Here is a 20,593-nt window from a genome sequence, read left to right as displayed (position 1 = left end):
TCTATTCCTTTTATAAGGCGTCATACATGCTTTGTCCTAAACTGACTGAGGTTTAAAAAGGTGTTCAGATGACACCCTACAGTGAAAAGGGTGACACTTTCAAGACACCATTCACATCAGAACAACCAGTGAAACTGAGAGTTTGCTGTGTGCTTCCAGTAGATGTTGAACAGAGAAATGATGATCTCAACTATATATTTAGCTCAGCAGCCCTGAGACAGCTTGTATTTTTAGAGGAGCTTGATAAATGTTGCATTACATTTAAGTATGAACGACAAGGCAGATACATTTAGGATATTTTTTTCTGTTAGCATAGGAATGGAAACAAAAATGTGCCCTTGTGCAATTTTGTTTTCTTGAAAGCTGGCTAAGTTAGCACGGGAAATCTTTGCATTTCACATTTAGACGTGTTATTAAAATCCTACTTCCTGTTAAGGCTCCTTTATGTAAACTAGTAACCTTACTTCATAACCACTGCCAATGCCTTAGCATGATGCAGAATTGAAATATCTGGAGCAGGATCTATCCATTTGCAATATGCCCATGAAGGTCTCACTGTACATTAGTTAGTGCTGCCCCAAAGAAAATTGCATCTCCCCTGCAGGCCCAGAGACATTCACACATTAACCTATTTTTCTTATACTTTTGTTTGGAAGAATTATAGGAATTAAGCCTTCTGCAATGCTGGGGATGGCAGTGGGCCAACATGATAGAGTTTTTTGGTCAGAAGATGATACAAGAATAATGCCTGGATTTTTTTTTTAAAAAAAGCTTTGAACTACAAACAGAAACCAGAAAGAAAAATTGCTCTTTTGTAAACACATTCTGCCCTGAAGGTTATTTTTATAAAAAGGAGAACATACATTTATGTTCACAGAGAACAACACATATGTGCACGAACACGTACACTCAGGACAAAATGTTTCTATGCATACACCCAATCTGCAATGGAGTGAGCAATTCAAATGTGCAACAAGGACGCAGCCGAAACATCTCCAGCTCTCTGCTAGATAAGGGCTTCATCTAGCAGGTGAGACACGGTAATAAAGGGTGATGAAAAAGTAAAACAACTTGGAAAAAAGCTAATTGGAACTAGACTCAACAGATGAACCTGGCACAAAAGGACTTCCCTGCCTTGGCACAGGTCCCTCTTCAGAGATCATACAACTGTTTTGGAAATGACAGCAGCCCTCAGGCAGCTCCAACAGCCCAGTGCTCATGTGCTGCAGGACACCACAGCCATGGTTTCCACCGGGAGGCCTGGCTCGTTTCCCCACCTTGCTCTTTGCTCCTATCCCAGTGTCTGGGGAGCAGACTCTGCAGTGCAAAATTAGGTCAGCCTCCCTACACAGAATCAGCTCTTCTGCTGTCACACAGTTTCTGCAATCTTCAGATGTACTAAAGCAGAAGGGCCACAAGAACATGAGTTTTCCAGCTTAGGAGCAACTGGGATTCACTGATTCAAATCGTAGAGGGAATGTTGCAAGTGGAAACAGACACTGCATTATATAACAATACCTGAGTAACTGAATAATGCCTGGTAGTTGCTTTATGTAGCTAATTACTTTAGAACACAAGTTACTTTCATTGCCCCAGTCTACAGAATTGTAGCAGAAAGCATTAAACAGCTTAAGGAATACTTAATACAGAGTGATACTGATCCAAAGGAAGAACTCTCTTCCACAAAAGCATCTGGCAAGGGGAGAAGGGAAGAAAAGAGAAGAATAAGCTGAGTGCATAACAGCTATTGACTAATGCCTCCAGTCTGACCAAGCCTGAGGTTTCCCAAACCACCTTGTTCATTATTTCTGGGAACAAGAGAATTGAAGAATGAACAGCAGAAACCTCAAGAGACAGTAAAGGTGATGCACGTAAGCAGATATGTACAGTCTCATACAAAAGAGAAAACTGTCCTTGACATACTCATCTCCTGTCTCAGTTGCCGTTTTCTTTTCTCAGCTCTTAACACAAGTGATGCTCTAATAAACACACAGAACTGCTGCACAGATAATTTCCAGCTTTGCCACTATGACCACAACACTTTGCTCCCTTTATCACCCTTCGTTTTATCACATCACATATCTGCAACAGGCCCTAATTTTCAAGACCATCATGCTCTGCTTGTCCTAAATCTCACACAAAATTTTGAAAGTGTTTTTCTCCTTCTATTGATCATTTTCCACTACTATTTTAAACATGCACTTTTTAATGTGTGCCTTTAGCTTTGGAACAGGCTCCCAAAAAACATTAATGAAGCAATTTTGTTTTTCCCTGATGCTTCTGTTTTCCAAAGGTGGTAGAATGTAGGTTGAAATGGGTCGCTGTCACAACTTCCCTGTATCTATATGCAATCTCTTTTTTACTTACGCAGCTCTCAGGGACAGAGATTATGTTTCTATTTCTGCATATAAAATGTACCAGGTCTCTGATCCACAGGAGCTGTGAACCATTGCAACAGAAAACATATTAACATGGATGGGGTATGCTTGCACCTAAATTTCATAAAGCACACCAAACAGGAACCTGCTATCTGCTGTTTTGGCTGCAGTGTTCCTGTAGCTCCTGCAGGTCACAGCACAGCCAAGGCCTTGCTTGGAGCACGGGTAGGAGGGAAAGCTCAGGCACAGAGCCCAGGGCAGCAGCAGGCAGGACCCTCTGCAGGCAGCAGCCCCCTGCAAATACTTCTCATCGCCTCTGTGCAGAGCAAAGGCATGTCAGTTGGTTTACATTATCTCAGTTTCTAAATTAAACCTCTTACCAGCAAGCTCAAAGCCCACAAAAGCCACCAGTTGGTTTGCATGTTAATTACATCATTCTCTAAGTCAGAAGAAATAGTAATTACTAGAAATGGTAATTACTAATTTAGTCTAGGCAGCTCTGTTGGAGCAGGAAATCCATGCAGCCTGAACACACCTCCAAGGGAAGGCATTCTTCTCTTACTCTCTGTTTTTGCTCCCCAGCTATTCCAGATTATCTCCTTTCTTTTCAGTACTGGTATCCTCATCACTGCTATGGTGGGCAGCACAATCATGATGAGCCCTTCCCTGTCCTCCAGCCACAGCTTTCTCCTGAGGTGTGAAAGTTGCAGTGCACCAAGGCAGACAGAGGTCCCCTCTTCACTGTCCCACTGCCCAGGTGTGGGCATTAATAGATTCTCCTATGTAAAAAAATTGTTTCAAACCAATGGAGGCATGAATAAGATGCATTTCCAGAGAAGGAACTTTTCAATGTTGCATCCCACACAGGACCAAAGAAACAAAAAAGGGAGTAGGGAATGGTTGCCCTTTCACTCTTTCATGAGGGATGTCTGAGTACAGCTCCACTTGACTTGGTAAATACCAAGTACCTGCAGCAGAGGAAGCAAAGAGCAAACCATAACAAAGATTTTGTATCTTTTTCTTTAATAAATACCTTAATCTTTATCATGTGAAGACTTCATTGGAAAAGACTTTCAGAAGAGACTTCTTTATAAGGAATGAAGTTTCTCACTGTCTGGGCATTGGTAGTATCTTTATACGTGTGTGCGTAAATATACAGATTTTATATCAGTGATAATTGTCAGGAATAAAAGAAAAATAAAATAAAAAATAATAAGAAGGGCCAAAAGACCTTGTCTTTGAAGAAGCTCTATGCCATGATGAAGAGCAGTCCTGTCATGACTAATTTTTCAGCTGATGGCTCATAAGAGGATGAAAGCAGTATTGAAGAGCTAATCTCCTGTGTCCCAGCAATTAGCATGCACAAATATTAACATGGTTCATTACATGAGGATGATTACTTTGCTCATGACTCCTGGAGGGCCTCCCACAGAAGGGAAGTGAGGCAACTTACAGTGATGGAAAGAAGAAAAAAAGGCAGGGTCTGCTGACTGGTATTGGTGCAGTGTTGCCCACCTACTCATGAGCAGAAGAACTGGATTGTGAGCTGGGATCTTGCTCCAGTTCAATTACAAGTCACTAGATTCTTCTCTTTAGGCTTCAGACACACAAGGGAGAATGTCTGCTATGCTTCTGCCCAAAATATCCTTCACTTACCTTCCAAAAACCGTGTGCTTCTTGTCCAGATACGCACAAGAGCGGAATGTGATGAAGCTAGAAAGAATAGAGATATAACAGTTACCACATTGTCCCACTGACCCGCAACAACAGCCAGTAATGCTTAAAAACACAAAGCATCTGCAAACGCTTTTGGAGAGAAACCAAATCCCCCTCCCTCTCTGGCTCCTCTCTGGAAGGCCTGTGGACCAAAGATCCTTTAACTCCTCAGTTTTGTGGGTTCCACCTGGATTTCTGGAGTTTTGACTTCTCACTTTTCATCACACTAGCATTTTTTAACAGTACTCCAAGAGTGGGGCCTTGCAGCATGTCCAAAGTTAATGTGAGCATCTGCCTCCTTGGCCATGCAGGCTGGGAAGCTCATGCAGGGCAGGCAGACGTGCGCCCTGCTTGGGAAGAACATTTCTCGTGCACGATGGGCAGCTTGTATCCAGCAAATAAAGTTACACGACAACAGTCTCTGCCAGTGTAAACTTCTGTTCTCTGGATATTTACTTTTTGCATTTCTCTTCCCTTAAACTGGCCTGTCAGTGATCCATTTCTCCTTTGGACAGAGCACACTCGTGCTCCAGATACAAACATCCCAGAATACTTTAAAGTGTCAAAAGTAATTAATTGGACTTTTAATTTTGGGGGTTGTACTTTTAAATTTAAATATGGGAACTAAAACACTAATCCAAAGCAATCTTTACTACTAAAGCTTTTCCATAAAGCTTGATGCTTCTTTGGAAGTCTTGGACTACAAATGTATGAGACAAAGGTTTCCACACTGTGGTCTGCAGACCACGATGGCCTGTCTTGGCTGGACATGCAGTGCTGGCTCTCCTCCCTGTCTCCATCTGTTACACTACATAGGAGACAGCTAAAAATATATAAGCATTCCAAAAACACTTTTCCATATAAGCAACTGTCTCAGGAAGTTATATGATTGGAAATAGGAGCAGCTGTAATGTGCCAGACAGCATATTAAGATGTAGCTTGCCCTAGGAAAGCTTTGGGATACTGTGCAGAATGCAAACTCCTACATGGATACACTTTATTCCTGGATATTCAATATTTAAAATCATCACATGGTCAGTTATGTAGCATTGTAATAAAAAAAATCCCTGAGAAGTAGCAAATATATAAGGAAAGCTTCTCATCTGTCACTGCATTCAAAATAAAATTAAAGACAACAGAATTAACATAACTCAGGATGGTCCCAAAGAAGTCCTGAGCATTATTCAAGCATCACCTTGCAGTGGGGACTCGGCTCCCTCTGTTCTGTAGTGCCTGTCACCTATGGGGAGAGCTATTTACAGAGCTCCTAAGGCTAGAGCCAGATGTGTCTAAGTGCTGCCTAGGAACCTTTATAAATATGGGCAGCTGGACTCTCTTAAGGACTTATATATAAAGGAACTTTGAATTTCATTTGCAAATCTTAGAACATACAATCACATTTACAGCAGCAGATGATGTGACTCAAAATAGTACATCACTTATGGTCTCTGTAATTCTGTTATTAGAATCCCCCCTTTTTTTTAAAAAAAAAAACGGGAAAGAAGCTTCTACTCTCCCCTATTTAGCACGTGAGAGCTGGCAGTAACATTCAAATCCAAAATAAGTTGTACAGCAACTCAATCCAGCAAACTGCCCCACACGTGCTTAGGCTTAAGAATGTGAGTAAGCCTAAGAATGTGAGGCCCTGAGACAAGCCCTGGTGTTTAATTAAAGCAAACCATGCTGCTGCACAGTTTACAAGCTATTATAACACTCAGCATCACGAACACCAAGACCCCCTCCCTCCCTCCTTGGTGCCAAGACACAGTACTGTACACACACACACATTCTTACTCTTTCCTGGGGCTCCCAATAAAAGAACAATTTTTTATATTGCAGTACTTACAGACCAACCAATAAATAGCTGTCTCAAAGTGACACAGAAGATTTTTAAATGACTGCAGGCAAACACCCATATTAATGTTACACATGAATATGGCCATTACAACTTTAGTATCTTTAAGTTTTCCCTCATTTTAGTCCTCATTCTGCTTTTGTACATTGGAAACGAAGTTATTCTCAATCCCAGATTGTACACTCTGCCATGTCTGGGTCTACACATTTCAGCAAAGCAGAACTGTTCTCATTTATTTAAAATCAGGTGACTAAAAAGAAGTAATACTCCCACAGAGTTTATGTTTCATCTAATTCCTTAAAAAGTTAAATATGGAGCTAAATTTAAAGTGAAGAGGTTAAATTTAGAATGAAGAGGTGTGATGAATGATGATAATTACAGGGGAGGGACACTGACAAAACCAAACAAAAACTTAAAACCATTACAACAAAAAAGACAAATTATTGCTGATATATTTGACAGAGTATTTCCCTTGACTGAACTTTAAAGAATAGCTCACAAAATGTCATTTTTCTTCTTAACAGAGTAAGGCACAATGTCCAGAAGGAAACAATAAAGCACAAAAAAGCAAATGACTACTTACAACTGTGATTTGTTTGTGTTGGGTCCCGAATTTGCCATACTAAGAACACCACGTCCCGTGTGGGACAAATTGGGCTTGAACTCATCTTTGAAAGGTTTTCCCCAATAAGATTCTCCTCCTTTAAAAAAAAATAGGATAATGTTTGTTTTCATTAGTTTCTCACAGTGTTTTGCAAGGGGCACTGACATTAAATTCAAGGTTTCCAGCACTTGCAGTCACTGTGTTAATACATTGTTACCTCACCCCTAACATTAGGCCAGTATTTGAGCAGGACCTTGAAATCTGGTGTTTGCAACTGGCAACACATTTCTGTGCCCTCACACTATCAGCTGCAACAGACCACACTTTATCAACAGCTTTATGTATCCTGGGCTGAAGAACACTCAAGGATTTAATTTTTTTACTCCTGATCCACCATGATTTTTCTCTTTTGAGACACTAAATCTTTAAAACTGGCTTCATGACAAAACACAGAGCAAAGAGTTACCAGTTTAATTGCACTCTGGATACAGCACTGCTTCCGGAAATAAAGTATCAGGGAGATGAAACACATTCACAGAAACAACTCAGAATACAGCCATAAACTCAAATGCTTAATCCCAGACTAAACAATGAAGAATGACGATACATGGTGCTCCCAATTAAAAGGCAAAAATTAGATATTTGGACTAGATATCTGGATGATATGAACAATTAAATTTAGTGAGGGTAAAAGAATGATAAAATTGCAAAAATCCCAGCCCTCCAAAACTGATTTCTGTGACTGTGGACAGAGAAAGGGTCCATGAGAACCCTCTTCCTGGCTGTCATTTTTACATTATTAATGACAGATCTGACATTTTCATTTGCACTTTCCTCCAGGATCATCCTTAATAAGAAAAACAAAGGCTGAGATGAGTCATAGTTTTAGTCAAATCCATAATCTTATTTGACAAACCATGAAAAAATATTTCACCTTAGGACAGTACTAAAAATAAACCAAACAAAACTATCCAAATAGGCAGCAAGACTTGTCCATCTGCAGAACTGGCTCAAGAGCCCTCCAGAGTAAGTGTACCACTGGAGAAGCAGCAGGTCAGGGAGGGATCTATGGTGCCCCACAGCCACGTGCACACATAGAACAGAAAGCAATTTGATGGTATTGCTACACACAGAAGCAGCAAATAAAACCAAAGAATCAATCAGTCTCCTACTGAAAACCTTAGCCAAAAAGTCACAAGAGTGCGTTAAATGAGGAAAGAGTTTCAGATGATACCGTGAAAACAAAGCATCACATATGGACAGCTGCAAGTGGAACTAAGTGAGAAATTCTGGAAGAAGCTGACCCACTTAAAAACCCAATTAATCATATTCAAAAGATCTATTAATAGAGTTGAGTCTTGCTTGCTCTGCAGTTTGACAAGAGGTGGCAAAAGGGGACAAACCCTGTAGGGATTTTCCGTAATCAGGAGTACAGCAGTGGTTACTTCAACAATCTCTGGCTATTGAATATTTTAAGACCAGCTAAATTACATCAGCTTGATCCCATATGCCAATCTTTTCCAGTAGTGGGTGACAGGGATATGGTACAGTTGCAGGCAGCTTTAGAGGACTTTGTGCTGTCTGAAGTTTTTAGAGGATACAGAACATGAGCACAGTCTGTTGAGATGGGACATAGCAGCAAGTGGCCAAACCTGTGAGTCTGCTACACCCTTCATGTGCTTCCAGCTGATGCTGGAATTACAGTCAAGCTGCTGAAAGAGAGTCTGAAGCCTTCACTGGTCAGAAAAATAATTCAAAAGGAAAGAGAAAAATTGTGAATGACAGAGAGACTCCCTCTTTCTGGCACAACAAACAACCAGACCCAAGAGCTTGCAGACAGGAGCAATGAGCCATGATCTTTAGGTTCTGGAGTATTTATTTTTGTATGATTTCACTTTGGATCATGCACTGCAGGTCAGAATTAATCTCATATGCACGAAAGCTAAGTTTGGTTCATTACGATTCTCTGGAAATAAGCACTAATATTTTAGCAGATAGTTACAGCCCCTGCTCTGTCTACCATACAGCTGTTTCCAGGCTAATTCTGTCTGCCCAGGAGCTGCAGCAGGAGCAGGGAATGGCCTGTGCAGCATTTGCCTAAAAGGCCAGACATCCTGTGAAGGACATAACTGAAGTGTCTGTGGAGACCTGGCAGCACAGACTGGCAAAGGGCGCTGGAGACGCTGCAAAGGCACTCAGCAGAGCAGGCACGGCCTGGGGGTTTTTGTTGTTGTTTTGGTTTGGGTTTTTTTTAATGATTTAAAGAGAATACTTTTTTTCTTTTTCAAGGAAGACCCCAAAGTATTCCCCTTAAATTAAAAATAGCCTGAATGTGCTTTTCATTAAATTCCTGCTAACCTCTGGAATTGTTCCAGGCTTCAAGAATCTGCTTGAAGCAGAACTAGACAGAACAAGTCAGAAGATGGCAAGTTACACCTATATAATTTTTTAATTACTGAAGCATGACTTTCTCTGTGAAGATTAAGTACATATCCCTCATCAGTCTAGGACCACGGCAGCGCAGTGCCTAATGCTCAGCTGGAACAGGGATTTTACATTCTTACCTTTTGCTCTCCACATAAAAGCTCAATGTAAACTTGGGAAAACCACTCACAGGTTCCAAAACTATTAATAATTATGAGGTGTTTGTAAGTATCTACCAGATTTTAATGTGCTTATTCTCAACACAGTTGGGAGATGCGGCTGTACATTTTCTGAAAGCAGAATAGATGCAGACAGAGGAGGTGGCAGCATGGCAGTGTCTGGCTCCAGCCTTTTTATGTTACACTCCCTGTATGTGCTACAAAGAGAGAAGGCTCCTCCTGACACTCCCCAAATCTTCATCAGAGTTCACACAGATCTCTGCTGGCTATATTTGGAGTCACGATGATGCAAACCCCTCACCCCAATGCTGATGAACCAGCCTACAAGCAAAGCCCACGGAAAACAAGAACTGACTCCGGGTGTTGGATTCATGGCTGGCAGCACTGCCTGTCACTTCACCTCCCTCTCAGCTTATCTTCTGTCCAAGCAGAGCTGTGTGCCTACTGGACTTGCAAATATTTCTGAGATCATATTACAAAAGTGCTGGAAAAGAATTCTGTGGGGTTCTGTGCTAAAAATCAGTTCATATGGTAGCAGCTATGGCCCCAGCATGTACTGCCACCGGCGGAATTGGTGTATGGAATAATTACAGCCTGCACATGGGAATCTCCTGCTTGCACAAAGCTAGAAATGTACTTGGGATCAGCCACAGAAATACACTGCCATTCAACAGCATTTAACCTGTACAGTGTCAATGCCTTCAGGAGTCAGAAAGAGTTTTTGTACAATTCTGTAAAGTAAAAATCACGTGCATACTCAGATACACATGATTCAAAGCTGCAGGAAGATGGGAGACAATTCCACACATTCTCCATTTAAAAAAAAATCTCTTAAATTAAAGATGTGTTTAACTGATTCTCACACAGATGAAATGAAACAGACCACACAGCTCTTAGAAAAGAACATTAATAATTTCTGTGGCTATCCAGAGTGGCAAGATATATTTAGCTTGTACTGAAGCATGGTTAGTTATTCAGTCTTGTATCTGCATCCTGTGCTGATAGTAAACAGGTTAACAGATCTAAACTGACATCTGAAACAATCACACATTAGCAACCACACAGAAAAAAGCCATATTTTCAGATTGTCTTTTGAACTAAACCAGATTACTCTTTGGTGGTCTTTGTTCCTACTAAAAGCATATAATTATTTTTTTTTTGAGGTACAATCACAGAATTTGTACAACTTTCTTGCAAAGAGCTGAGAGATGCATCTAAAGCTTCAGAAATATAGCATCCCAAAAACCAGGTGTGGGCTGGGAATCATCATTCATGACAGTTGTGATTTTAAATAAATCCTTCCTTTTTCTGGCTTAAAAATTGCTAAGCACTGGTAAGGAAGTAGGAGGGTTCTGATTCACAAAAAATGATGGCTTACTTTCTGTAATTTTCTTCTTGTCATTTGGAACAACGAGGTACATAATAACATCTGACACTTCTGTAGAGTTTTCCAAGTGAGATTCTGGAATCATTTTGCAAATATGAAAGCCTCAGCTCAGGCAGAAAGTGCTTCTCTCCTCTCAGATAAGAGGACATGGTACTCAACCCCACAAACCCAAGAGTGGATTTGCAGAGGGCCTGCAGATTAAAAGGAATATATTCTAGATAAAAAGGTCTTGCTTTTGTCCTTTTGCTGAGCTTCAATCATGCAAGAAGAAGGGGCTCTAAAACTGGTACAGTTTAGGAACTTGCCATCTTGGGAAATCACACTGCATTGATCAAGTTTGTCCAGAGTCCTTTGCTATTGACATTTCAGAGGAGCTCTTCTTGCTGCCAAACAAAAGGCAATTCCCATCTACCAGCAGTATTTCATCCTGGACTTTTACAGCTATAATGTGCCTCCTTTGTGCCCTCCTGGATTCATAAATCACAGGCTGATTCATGATACCTTCCAACAGGTTACAAGGGAGAGTCGCTGAGAAAAGCCTGCTGCTTTGAAAATGTGAGGCTTTGCATATAGTTTTCCTTTTTTCATACAAAAGGGTTAGGATATTAAACCTATTTTTTCTACATGCAAATTTTCTTCTATTATTTGGAACACTGATAATACACGGCAGCTGCTCCACTTGCGCGACCGTGAGTTAGAATTACTCACAATGTTAAACCACTTACTTGTTATGAACAGCAGGAAAAAAAATACATCACAAATCTAAAATTCATTTTCAAATAATTAATCATTACAAAGAATGACCATGACTCAGCTTATTGCTCTGAGTACTGTCTCTATGGGTGGTTATTTTGTTAGAGAAGAAATAAGCTGCTGCACCACAATAAAATTTCTCCCAATAGTCTTATGAAACATTAAGGTGAAGGCTGTAGGAAAATGAGTCTGGTCCTCCAAACCAGTGTCAGCCTTGCAGGACTGTAACTGACTGCACTGGCAGTGCAGGTCTGACAGCTATGCTAGGGTAAAATTCCATTCTCCACTCTTTTCCCAGGGTGGTATCTCAACTCCCAGATGCCATAATGGAAATTATCCACCCTTCTCCATTCCCAGGTTAACCGCTGAGTACCAGGAATTAGTTGCCCTTCACGTGTCTGCTGGGTCACATTTACAACAGTCCAAAAGAGACTCAGAAAGGACATACTGGGGAGCTGAATAACAAACAACACAGCAAGGCTCAGGGCTGCTTACAGAGAGAACTGTTCACCTGGAGCAGCCATGGGAGGGGAATGGTCAGTGACAACCAGCTTGGCATTCACCTCGGTGAATGTTTCCAAAACACAAGCAACTCTTAATCCAGGTGAGCCAAAGCACAGTTACAGTCTGTGTACGTGTGACATATGACCTTCTGTCGTGTTGTACTAACTGTGCCCAAATCCTCCCAGAAGATGAACAGTCCTGGGCTTAGTTAGCAATGGAGTGGGTGAACATCTCAGCATCTGAGGGCTGCAACCATAAACCTGATACCCTGACACATGGGATGAATGTCAGATGACAGAAACCAAATGGTGGGAAGCTATTCAAACAAGTCTGTTCTAGTTCCTGAACTAATGAACAGGAATAACGAAATAAATAGAAGAAGAATATATGCAGGCTTAATATATCTTCCATGTACAAATTTAGAAAAGGTTGTGTTTTTTTCAAAAAACAAACAAAAAGGCCAAATCTCTTAGCTAAAAACCATCAGTTAAAGCAGAAGGCTCTGTGTGGATGAGGAAACAAAGTATGTTCTTTTTGTTCTGAAGTCTTCCTACAAAAGGTTCTAATAGAAACAGTTAATAATATTGACATTTAAAGGGTAACCTACAAATAGTCCTCCCTATTGCCAATTGAAATATCTGGGATGAAAGCCCTGTTCTGTTCTCATATGTTTCTCTGATATCACAGAAGTCAAGTTATTTACTTCTAAAGCCCATTTAATCTTACAGACTTTTTTTAGCTTTCAAAGGTGCATCTTTTTTTTCCTTTTAAGAAGTAGTGAGTCAAAAAAATACTGAAATCCCTTCCAGCAGAAGAAATAAAAAATGGGAATTTATCCTGCAAATAACAAACAAGCCCCAGGCAAAAAAAGGTACAAAGTACTGAATCCCAGTGCTTTACTCCAAAGCTTTCCCAAAGTGAATGCCTGCGATCACATTAATAATGCACAAACCAATGGACCAACATTTTTACAGCATGGGAGCCCAGGAGAGCATCAGTCCACCTGCCCTGCTCGGGCAGCGCCGCCAAGCTGAACCCTCCTCTGGCTGCCCTGCTGCCAAGGGAACATCAAGCCTCAGGTCTGGCCACCTTCTTACAGATCGAGACACACAAGTGGAATTTCTGCCTCACAGTCAAGTGCCCTGGATCTATCCAGTAGTCAGAAACAAATCCTGACAGACTACTTGCACTCTGTGAACTGTCTAAGCAGCTTCACTGAAGTATTAAACACAAAGGCACGACAGTTCAAGAGCAATCTACAGCCCACCAGGCTCTCTCCATTTCGATTTTCTTGTGATATTATATTCAACAAGTGATTAGGTAAAGACATAAAATTCAACTGTCTTCAAAAAATAAAAGCCATTCAGGTGCAAAGAAGACATTTGTACTGTTTGGACTCTACCACAATTGCAGCCAGTCTCTAAAAATCTGCAACACTCGGGTCTATTTGTGTTTACATTGTTCATTTCATTAGAACTTTAATAGTCCTGACAGATGTTTGCGAGACATCTCGCCTGTGATATACTCATACTTAATTAAGAATGACAAGGAGGAAAACAAGATGGAAAATACTAGAGGTCATCAGACTCCTTTTTTTAAGTGAAAGAATATACGTAGGAGGATTTTTATCCTATGTGCTTATTAGCATTTCACTTCCTACTGGCAAAGCAGTGGAGCTGAGCCTTGCCCTTCAGTGCAGCAGTGATGCCAGTTCTCTGCCTCTGTTAACTGTGCTGTCTTACAGCACTTCTGCCATTTGCACAAATAGAAACAGGAATAACACCAGCAAGTTAATTTTCATTCCACAGCAGGATCTGAACTCCACCCTGGCAAGGGTGAGAGGTGTCTGAGTCAACCTATTAAATCTCTCCCATCTCCTGACACCTCTTTAATTTCTCATTTCAAAAGATGTTCCTAATTACGTCTTTCGGGATTTGAACCAAAACTTTCCATATAAAAAAATCAAATCACATTTGACAGTCCAAGCATAGATGGTAACAATTCTTGTTAATGGGTTTTTGCCATCAAAACACTGAACCTTTAACTAGTCTCAAATCCTTCAACTCTTGATTATCACATACACTACAAGAAAAGTTGTTGGGCAACTCACTAACATAATTTACAAAGTAAATAAAGCTAAAGTATTTAAGCAGGTGAGGAGCTGGGGATGCTGGTGACAGCCACAAGTGGGCAGATAGAAGGTGCAAGTGGAAAATGAGCAAATTTACAGCAGTGGCCAGAGGTATTCCATGACCTGTCTCCTGTGGTGGGCAATGCTCTGACACCCTCCAGCTGCTCTGCCTCCTGAGCATTCCTGCTACAACTCATCCCAGATCTCCAACCAAGGGAGAAAGAACAGGCAGAAGAATTTTGTAGCAGTGATCCCAAAAAGTTAGAAAAAGAGCAGCTTGGGCATTACAAGGCAACTAGCTGGGAGAACAAATGGTGTCTGGCCAATCACCAATTCCGAGGCAGGTCTCAAGTATTTAATTAACACTGAATTTGAAAGCAACTTTTCATGAACGTGTTTCTTTCTTTGTTCTTTGCCCTGGAAGACCAGCTGTAAAATCACAATAATTTTAATTTATTTATTTTCTGAAGGAAGAAGGAAGCAAAACCTGCAAGAATTCTGCATGGAAGAGTGCCCAACCTTTAGACTGAGAATACATCAGATGAAATTTTGAACATAGTCAACATAGTCATAAAAATATATCAATGAAACCTCTGTTTTAAAGTAAACACAAAGTACCACATTTCATCATTTAGAAAATTTTAATTTTAAATTGTCTTGAAGTAAATGGAACAACAAAGCCCATAAAGTGAGAACAATCTACTTGATTCAAACTCAACCTTACCTGTTCCTGTTCCAGTTGGATCACCTCCTTGGATCTGCAGAAGTAAAATTAAATCAGTGTTACATATGCATCTGTGTGAAAGACATTAAATACACACCATAAAAGCCAATTCTGCTCAATCTTCTGCCTTCTGTGTTGTGTCATGTTGAGAAGTCAGCAACAAGGAAACCATTACTACTTATTCAGAGCTTATTTATCAGCTGGCTGTCATCCCTAACATTGCTCATCCCTAGGCAGAATGGCAGTTTTATAAAAATAATAGGTCTTTTATGAGTAAATAGGGAAAATAACCGATCTCAAATGGGTTAACCAGATCATCCTTTCTATTATGTGCTGAATCAGAATCTGCATTTTAACTGATGATGCACTGCTTTTGGAGTTGAAAAGGCTTTACATTTTGCTACCAACATGATGGGAAAGCAAGAAAAGAGGAAATATGTAATATTTTTGTACTACGTCCAGCAGGAAAAATCCTCATGTGAAACCAATCTTTCAGTAACAAAATTAATTACATGTATTAATGACTGTACATGCAGGATCTACAGAAATAATATTCAGTGTTTTAATGCCAGTGGAGGGAGCATGACACAATCAGTTTCAAAGCAACAGCACAGAAGCACAATTTTAGTTGTGAGTTTAACTATGAACTGAGATACACAGTGCTGTCAAAAGAAAAAAAGCTTTTTGTAGGATGACAGGACAGAATGTAACATCCAGTGATGTTCCTTGTGAGCTGTGCTCTGCCTTCAGGATCAGGCTGTTAATTCTTCTGAAAGGAAGTTACAGGGCAGCTACAATATCCGAAGCTTCCTGGACTGTAACTATGTAAATAAAGATCCTTGGCTACCAAAGACACAGTTCTGGAACACAAGGTGCTCTTTAACTCCTTCACAAGAAAGCCTGGGCACCCAGCGATGGAGAACACTAGGAAAGGATGATCTGATAATAGCCAAGTACCACAACCTGAAACAGAAATTCAGATGCCTGCTAAAGTTTCACATCTGAATGGGATTTCAACAGACCACAGTATTACTTATCCAAATTAGCATTTCCCTCTCTCCCCTTCTGTTCATTAACCACCCACCCACATCTTGGGGAAGATAAGAGCCAAGGCGATGAATCTTCAAGGCTTGGTCTGGAATGTCAGCAAATGCAGTGCTGAATGCACTGAACTGATGCTCTGAGAGACAAATGTTAACCAGAGACAATTGTTAGTAACACCCACAAGTACACACGGCATAGGTTAGGACAACCCTCATCCTGATGGTATATTTAATACACATCTCTTGCAAGCTGTCATGCATGGAACAACCTAAACCTGAGATCAGTTAAATAGACGGGATATTTTGAGTACATCCCATATGTGTGCATTACACAGGAGTTTTTTAAAACTCACCACAAAATTCCGAATTGATCGGTGAAAAATTGTTCCATCGTAATAATTCTTCTTGCATAATTTGATAAAGTTTTCACATGTTCGGGGTGTCTGAAACACAATAGGAGGTTTAAATTAAGCACAACCTTTGAACAATTGTTACAGTGGTTACAATAATCGCTTTTCATTTGTGCTTACAACGAAGCAAACATGCAGGACTCAAAGAGGACGAAGGCTCTGTCTACAGGAAAAAGCCTGTAATACACCTTCTTTTAAGGCACACTGGAGAGACGCACACTGTGGTAAATAAATTAAACCCAGAGCTTCCGATTAGCACAAAGAAGTGTTGAGCATTAGCTCAGATAACAGGAGTTCCCACTTGGTCCCATGATGGTGAACTCAGGTAAGCTCAGAGAATTGTAAGTAACTGAGTTCCAGCAGTCCATTACAATTCTGTTCCAAAGCGGGGTTTCTAGTACTGAAAAATGTGAATTTACCAGAGTGAGAAAGAACCTGACTCCTCTGCTCCACATTTCAAAGCAAGCACATTGAAGCTAACTGAGAGAGAAGCATTTGGTCCTCCTCACCACTTGGAAGTAACAATGGGACTGACCCAAGTCACTAGGACACAGGAAAAATAAAAGAAACCCAAATTGTTTTCAAAATTCTAAATTAAAAAAAAAAAAAAGCGAAATCTATTGCCAACTTCTAATTCACTTTTACAGCACAAATTAAAGTTATTTAGTGGATTTATGAGCCATGACATTCAAACAGTACCTTCTGAAAAGCTTTACTTTCCCACCTAATCATCCTTCCACTGTTATTGTATGGATTCTCTTCTCTGCAGCACTAAAACACCTTCAGACATACAAACACAAGTACAGAAACAACCTGTTTTCTATACTTGGACATGTTTTCCAGCCCCACTGTGGAATATGTGCATAAATCTATTTCAGTTTTACAGAAGAATACATCTGAGTTCTTACAGGCCTTAAAAACATCCTTATTGTTGGATGTGCTGGCAAGTAAAGCCCCAGCATGAGCTGCAATGGCTGTAAGTGAGCACACACAAGACTTGTCTTTGTGAAAGGCACCAATTCACTTTGCTCTGCTGTGACATCACTCTTGATCTGGGAACTGCTGAGGGACAGAGACTGAGCCATGCAACCTGAAGTGACTTAAAAACAAAAAAAAACGCCAGCCTGATTATAATAATTTAAGGATGCAATAATTGCTATCTCTTGAAAAGCCAGTCCATACAAGTATTCATCAGGAAACCTACAGAACTTCAGTTTTCTGTATATTCTCATCTGAAACATGATCATTCTCAAACCTCTTTATTTACACTGAATTGTCTCTTAATTTTTCAAACAAACTTTACCTGACATTATAAATTCTCTATATTGATTCCTTCTTAATTACTCAGATGACAATTGTCAGCAGAGCCACAAGTGAAAAAATTAGCAAATTCTAATCTCACACCAGCCACTATTTCAGATTTCCTACTGAATTCATTACTGAGTTAAATGGTAATGGTACCATAATGGCTTTATGGTAGAATGTCACCAAGACATGTACTTTGGTGTCATCCTGAGGGCAACTCATAAGTAACTATATCCCATAAAAATTGTATCAAGCAACTGGAGGTTTTCCTACAGTTTCAATGTTTATAGCAAATGTCCAACTTCTTCCTTTGAATTAAACATACATGCTTTAAAATCATCTTTGTACTTAATCTTTCTAGTAAAATTCAACCCCTGAGGAATCACTTGTGCAGCGTATGCTTCCTTTATAAGACAATATCACAACAGCCTTGATCCTATTGTTTTGCTATTAGTTATTACTCATGGAAAATGTCAGTAAGAACAAAAATACATTTAAAACATTTCTTTATGAATCAGAAATGGAATCAGCAGCTTTTAGCCTAAGGCACTTTATCTCATGAGAGCTGAGCACTCTGGAGAGAGAGATATAGTTAATAAGTTCTCAAGGGGGAATACAGCAACCTGTAATTAATTTTTTACAAAAAATGAAACCAGGCAAAAGACTGGGTCCCCTAGGAGTGGACACCAAATCATTTTAAATTTGCACAAAGTTGATAACCCAAAACAGATTTCCTATTTATTTTCAAAACACGATTTGTAAATTATACATCAAAAAAACTGGCTCTAGTAATGTATTTTTTATGCAAGACCTGTACTGACCCTTCTCTCTAAATGGATTTCTAGCTATTACACCCTTTCCCAGAAATAAGCTTTTCAAATGCAACTTCAGAAATATTTAGTATACATGCAATAGTCATTTCACTGCAAGGTTTTCTTTAAATAATTGCCACCAAATTGGTTCCCATGGTCACCTCATGCATCACAGAGATACATTTGGCAGGTAAACAGTTCCTTAGCAACATTACCACTACCTTTTATAGTGCTTTTTACTAGACACAAATAAGAAGGTTTGCATTCAATCAGTAATAAACCCCAGTTTCAGTCATGCAGTAGATCTAGAATATCTGGCTCAGATTATCTGATTTATTTAAAGCAGTTAATGTTCTTGCCAAATCTCACACTGCCAAGCACATTTCAGGGATTTTTTAAAGCAGCATCCTGTCCAAAGCAGGAGAAAAAGGCTTGGGGTTTATGGGGAAGGTGCAGATCCTCAGTAATGAAGTTGTGTTCTGCACTGACCATACAAACAAGGCCAGACTTTGAAGCCTTTGTTCCAGCTACAAAGACTGATGACAAATACACATAAACAAACCTGACTTTGTTACTTGATCTAAGATCTTGTGGCAGATGTCAGACTCCCAGTCTCTGAATGCAAAGATGTCTCTCCCTCTTCAGAAACTTCCTGCACACCACTTGCATCACACCATTTCTAAAGGAGGAGGGGATGGTCAAGGCACCTGGAAATGCAGGAGGCAATGCTGGTTTTTTGTTCTCTCACACTGACTCTGTGCTCTAGGCTCTCTTTTTAGTTCTGGCTGGTTTTGTCTTAAATTGGCCTCAACAGCAACAGCTAATTTTTCTCTCTTTATCCCTTTTACATTCAGCAGGAAATAACTTAAATAATTTTATTCTGCTGACTGTGACTTAGACCTATATGTAAGGAAGTCAAGGGAAAAATGCCACTTGATCTGAAATCCACTGTTTTAAACCTACTGCAATATCTTCTCAGAATGATGCACTGACAGTCCTAAAAAGGAAAATTTAAGATTTGTGGAAGGCTTTTCTGACTAAAGAGTGTGGTAGGACAGCCTTGAAAAATCATCCTTTTCTTAGGTCAAATTGGGACCGTGTAAGTGAATGCAGGGTCTCTATGATGTCCTTAGAGCTTAAAGACACTTCTCTTTCCAAATGACAAACAGTAAGAAGAAAAATCTTATTTATACCAAAAATGAGTCACCTGCTCCAACTGTGCTCCCTATTTATTTTGTAGATGCCAGATAACTGTCTTTCAACTGCTGAAAATTCACACCCAAGACAAGCAGTAAAATTTTAATAAATGCTTTGAGACAAGAATCCAGAAGAGCACTTATCCCAGAAGATGCCACAAATGTTTTGCTTGGCTCACAGATATATATATATTTAATGGGGCCACAGCCCAATGGTTTTTTAAGTAGGTTTTAGTCTTCATTTAGCTAACACACTTAGTAGGTAACTCTGCTTGGAAACACGAGCACTCTGTCAGTTACTACGCCCAGACAAATTTCAGAGTTCAAGAGAGATTGCCACAAACAATGACCCTGCAAAAATAGCAGTGACAGGACACTGTGAAAGCATGATACTCGGAGAACACTGAAAAAAGGAATATACAATTTAGAAAACCAAAGCAAAACAGAAAAAAACCCTGACTGCTTACTACAAGCTTCTAGGATAAATGCAGATTTTATCTGAGCCAATTTCAGTTTCCATTCTGCCAGCAAGGGTGGCTCCAAGCCAGTTAAAATTAATCTCTGCTGCTGCAACCCGACACCTGAAGGGTGGGACCAACCAAGCTAGGTCCCTATCTAATTTCTCAGTCTGCAGCTGTCCTTTCTCTTTATTACAATGGGTCATTACATTTATAAAAGTTACCTTAACTCAGAATCTGTACTGGGCAGCAAAAAGCCAAACAGGAGATGAAAAACCTGCAGCACTCCTGTTACCAAGGTGCGGGAGATGGGGAAACAGGGGAGAGCTCCTGAGTTGTTGCCATGACTGCAAGGAAAAAGGCTTTACTATGTGAAGAGCTAATCATTTCAAAATGCTCCATCCCTTGAGGATGTGCATGAACCTTGAAGGGAAATTTCACACTAAGCATTCAGAAGCTGTCATTTGCACATCTGTATAATTTTCTTGTGCTAATTCCACTTCCCTTTTATTTCTTTTTTTCTCTCTAAATTGGATGAACTGTAGTAGTGGCACTAAACTACAGAGCCTTGCTATATGCTCATTAACCCTATGTTTCAAAGCAGGAAATAATGAAAAGCTCATTCCTCTCAAATTAAAATTGCATTCTACAGCCTTCATCTTATCATACAAATGCCAGATTTCTGCTACTAAGAGGCATGAACTAGTGATGTAA

The 20,593-nt window shown here is 40.0% G+C and overlaps 1 protein-coding gene across 1 annotated transcript in view; it reads right to left on the bottom strand.

The window, feature by feature from the left end:
- The window catches only part of PPIL2 (peptidylprolyl isomerase like 2), a 66,281-nt gene that overhangs the window by 7,538 nt on the left and 38,150 nt on the right, over positions 1-20,593 (bottom strand). The window contains exons 13-16 of the mRNA XM_005524383.3: positions 16,052-16,141; positions 14,656-14,689; positions 6,533-6,650; positions 4,035-4,091 (exon numbers count right to left, since the gene is read on the bottom strand). Of these exons, the coding sequence (XP_005524440.1) occupies positions 4,035-4,091; positions 6,533-6,650; positions 14,656-14,689; positions 16,052-16,141 (299 nt within the window). The remainder of the gene's footprint in view (positions 1-4,034; positions 4,092-6,532; positions 6,651-14,655; positions 14,690-16,051; positions 16,142-20,593) is intronic.

The sequence above is a fragment of the Pseudopodoces humilis genome, chromosome 20, assembly GCF_049639895.1.
Source record: "Pseudopodoces humilis isolate 2021_Gansu_Grassland_sample_001 chromosome 20, ASM4963989v1, whole genome shotgun sequence".
NCBI lineage: Eukaryota > Metazoa > Chordata > Aves > Passeriformes > Paridae > Pseudopodoces > Pseudopodoces humilis.
The sequence above is the reverse complement of the archived record's forward strand: the minus strand, read 5'-3'. Positions and strand labels throughout refer to the sequence as shown.